We start from the raw sequence: 4,309 nt of genomic DNA on the forward strand, positions 1-4,309 counted from the left end.
GATATATACATCTCTCTCTCTCTCTTTCCCTCTCTCTCTTTCTCTCTCTCTCTCTCTCTCTCTCTCTCTCTGCTTCTCTCTATTTCACTCTTTCTGCTTCTCTCTCTCTTTCTCTGCTTCTCTCTCCCTCCCCCTCTCACTCTTCTCTCTCCCTCTGCTTCTCTTCTTCCCTCTATCTCTCTGCTCATGTCTTTAGGCATATTTCCCTTTATGCATACAAAGGAAAGAAGAAAGTGTTGTATTAATCAGTCAATCATGTTCAATTAAGAAATTCTTACATCTTTCTCCTTCTCTCAACTTGTATGTGTGTGTGTGTGTGTTTCCCTCCAGTGCCAAAAAGTACTCTTGCCAAAACAGGCTGAGTGTCCAAAATGCTGGACAGAATTGTCTCGTTCTCGTTGAAAGATAAGGACCCAAATGCAGTCCTCTCTTCAACCCATGCAGTTCCTATATTTTTAAAGATGACTCTTGTACACTGACCGTTTGACTTTTCTCTCTCTCTCTCTCTCTAGTCTTCTGATGAAGCATCTCTACGAGGCCTGGAGGCCCTGATGACCGAGTTCTTTGCGGTGGCCACCACGAACAGCAGGAAACGAGAAATTGGTATGTCAGCATCATATTCCTCTTATACGACTTTGTATTGTAGCATGTGTGTAGTTGTGAGCGTTTTGCCTTTGTGCGTGTGTGTGCCTATGTTTGTGCTTGTATCTGCTTCTGTGTGTGTGTATATGTGTGTCTATATGTTTGTATTTCTCTGTGCGTGCCCAGCGATGCCTTTCTGGCACTTGTGCCTACGACACGTGTAAGGACTTTCGAGCGACATCGTTGCCAGTGCCCCTGGATTGGCTCTTGTGCGGGTGGCACATAAAATACACCATTTTGAGCATGGCCGTTGCCAGTACCGTCTGACTGGCCTTCGTGCCGGTGGCACGTAAAAGCACCCACTACACTCTCTGAGTGGTTGGTGTTAGGAAGGGCATCCAGCTGTAGAAACTCTGCCAAATCAGATTGGAGCCTGGTGTTGCCATCCGGTTTCACCAGTCCTGAGTCAAATCGTCCAACCCATGCTAGTATGGAAAGCGGACGTTAAACGACGATGATGATAGTGGGAATTTACAAAAAAACAAAAGACGAAGGCGGGTGTGTAAACAGCAAACAGATGTATTAGTTTAACGCTCGGGAAATGAGAGTCTTTTATGTTTCGAGCCTACGCTCTTCGACAGAAAGGAACACAGAAATAAACAGGGAGAGAAATAGAAAAAGGTGTAGTGGCTAGCGATTTATCAAGGCGAATGCCAGACAGATGGGTATTACAGGAGAGCTAGGAAGAAGGGGAGATAATAAAGTAGTGGTGATTCCAAAACGAAGGTGCGCATGCATGTGTATGTGCATGTAGAAGGGTGCTGGTGACATTGGCATGTGCTTCCGTCTACCAAATCTGCTCATGAAGCTTTGGTCAGTCCGAAGCTATAGTAGAAGACACTTGCCCAAGGTGCCATGCAGTGGGACTGAACCTGGAACTATGTGGTTGGGAACCAAGCTTCTTACCACACAGCCACACCTGTTTATATATGTATATTTATGTATGTATATATATGTTTATATTCATGTATGTATATACTGTTAAAACCCATTTGTTTCTTTGCAGAGGAATTGCTAAACCTTTTCAGCCAGACACAGGACTCCTGGAAACATTGTCTGTTTTACATGGCAAATACACAGAATGAATATGTCATCATGTTCTGTTTGACTGTACTGGAGGTAAGTATACATCAACCCTACCTACCTATCTAGCACTCCTAGAAATAGCAGCTAACCGCCTCCTATCCCTATCCTGTCCCTCTCACTTTAATATCTTAAAGGAATGACAAATTGAGAATAATGAAAGAGTTGGATATCAAATCAAGAGAAATTGTACCGATAGCGTTTCTAATATTTGGGGTACTTTATTTAACCGTCTAGCGTTCAGATTACTCTGTCAAATGTAATGCTAATTTATTCACATTGTTTTGGATTAATTATGCTTCATCTTATAGCTTGAGATTCCGATGATGATGATGATGGTGATGATGATGATGGATTGGTAGAACTCCAAGTGGGTCAGATGTGATCCCTTGTGTTTATAGCTTCATTCAGTTGAAGAACTCATACTTAATTACCTTGCATTTTGAGTTCAAATCCTGCTGAGGTCAAACTTACCATTTTGTTCTTTCAGGGTCGTCCTCATCACTTAACGTCCATTGTCCATGCTGGCATGGGTTGGACAGTTTGACCAGGGCTGGCAAGCTGAGGCGCTGCACCAGACTCCAGTCTGCTTTGGCATGGTTTTCTATGGCTGGATGCCCTTCCTAACGCCAACCACTCCGAGAGTGTAATGGGTGATTTTTATGTGCCACTGGCACAGGAGCCATTTGTGTGACACGGGAGTGTGTTTACGTGTCAGTGGCACAGGTGCCAATTTGTGTGACACTGGTATCTGCCACAACAGAAACTTTGCTCAGCTTGATGGGTCTTCTTCTCAAGCACGCCATAATGTCAAAGGTCTTGGTTATTGTTTCCATGAGTCCCTAGGACGTAAACACACCAGCATCGGTTGTCAAGCGATGTTGGGGCACAAACACAGACACACACACATACATATATATACACATATATACGACGGGCTTCTTTCAGTTTCCATCTACCAAATCCGCTCACAAGGCTTTGGTCGGCCCGAGGCTATAGTAGAAGACACTTGCCCAAGGTGCCACGCAGTGGGACTGAACCCGGAACCATGTGGTTGGTAAGCAAGCTACTTACCACACAGCCACTCCTAAGCCTATAAAGTGGACGTTAAATGATAATAATGATAATTACAATAGCGTTTGGTTTGCCGGTTCTTTCTATCTTTATTTCTTTCTTTTCTTCTTCTCCAGAATGTCATAAACAAGCAATGGGTTGGCTATTGTGGTGCTGACAAGATGGACATCAGGCTGACCCTCAACCAGTACCTGTACGCCCACCACAACAAGGTGCCGTCCTTCATCCGCAACAAGTTGGTCAAGCTGGTTGTGGACATTGGCCGTACGGACTGGCCTCATTTCTACCCAGATTTCTTTACCAATATCCTTCAGGTGAGATTTGAAACTGCTTCTTTTTTTTTTTTTTTTTTTTTTTTCGGTTGATAACAAAAAAGGGCCACTACACCATCATCACCATCATATTGAGCAACACTGTACACTGTGCCACTCTGCATCTCTGCACTGCACAAAGACACCAAAGCACTGCACAACACCACTCCACACTGCACCACGCCATTTTGCACAGTGCAGTATTATACCACACTGCACTGTGCTGCACAAACTATATTGCACCATTGCACCACTCTACACTGCACTGTGACACTGTTGCACCATGCCACTGCACCACTCTACACTGTGCAGCCCTGCACCTTGCTGTACTGCACTGCACCACTCCACAACACTTCACACTGCACTGTGTCACTCTGTGTTGCATCATGCCACTGCACCACTATACACTGTGCAGCCCTGCTCCTCACTGTAGTGCACCGCACCACTCCACAACACTTCATCACACTGCACTGTGCCACTCTACACTGCATCATACCAGTTCACACTTCACTGCACAGCACCACTCCATACAACACTACACTACACCAAATCACACCACTCCACACTGTAGCATACAACACCATGTGATACCACTCTACACCATACCACACTACACTATTCCACACACCACCACACACATTCTCATGTGTTCCCTTCTTTTAGTTGGTACAGGACAGCGAAACGGTGACCCTGGGTGTGTTACTCCTCAAGATGACCTCCGAGGAGCTGATGGCACCAAGGGAAGACCTGAGTATGGCACGCAAGGAGGAGCTTCACCGACTTCTGTTGGCACAGATCCCTACAGTATTAAACCTATTAAATAGTAAGTCAGCTTGCCTCTGTTTGGATGGGTGGGGTGAGATCTTGGTAGGAGAGGCCCCTGTTGTTCTGTATCAAGGGTGCTTGAGTGGATGTGTCCCCCTTTTACTTCCTGCTCCTGAGCGAGCAGAGCAGCCAGCATGTAGCAGGTTGAGAAAGAGAGAGAGAGAGTTGCATTAGCTGAGGTTGAATGAAGTGACAACTAGAATGGTGTGTCTTGTCTAAGGTTGAATTAAGTGACCAGTAGAGTGGTGTGTCTTGTCTAAGGTTTACAACTGAGGCTGACTGAGGTGACAAGTAGAGTGGTGTGTCTTGTCTAAGGTTTACAGCTGTGGTTGACTGAGGGGACAAGTAGAGTGGTGTGTCTTGTCTAAGGTTTA

General features: G+C 45.3%; 1 protein-coding gene across 1 annotated transcript in view; it reads left to right on the plus strand.

The window, feature by feature from the left end:
- The first annotated feature begins 481 nt into the window (after positions 1-481).
- LOC106871536 (exportin-6) overlaps positions 482-4,309 on the plus strand; it is a 28,280-nt gene continuing 24,452 nt past the window's right edge. Inside the window, exons 1-4 of the mRNA XM_052977838.1 lie at positions 482-603; positions 1,649-1,761; positions 2,916-3,113; positions 3,774-3,933. Coding sequence (XP_052833798.1) covers positions 552-603; positions 1,649-1,761; positions 2,916-3,113; positions 3,774-3,933 — 523 coding nt within the window. The 5' untranslated portion in view covers positions 482-551. The remainder of the gene's footprint in view (positions 604-1,648; positions 1,762-2,915; positions 3,114-3,773; positions 3,934-4,309) is intronic.

Source organism: Octopus bimaculoides, chromosome 29, assembly GCF_001194135.2.
Source record: "Octopus bimaculoides isolate UCB-OBI-ISO-001 chromosome 29, ASM119413v2, whole genome shotgun sequence".
NCBI lineage: Eukaryota > Metazoa > Mollusca > Cephalopoda > Octopoda > Octopodidae > Octopus > Octopus bimaculoides.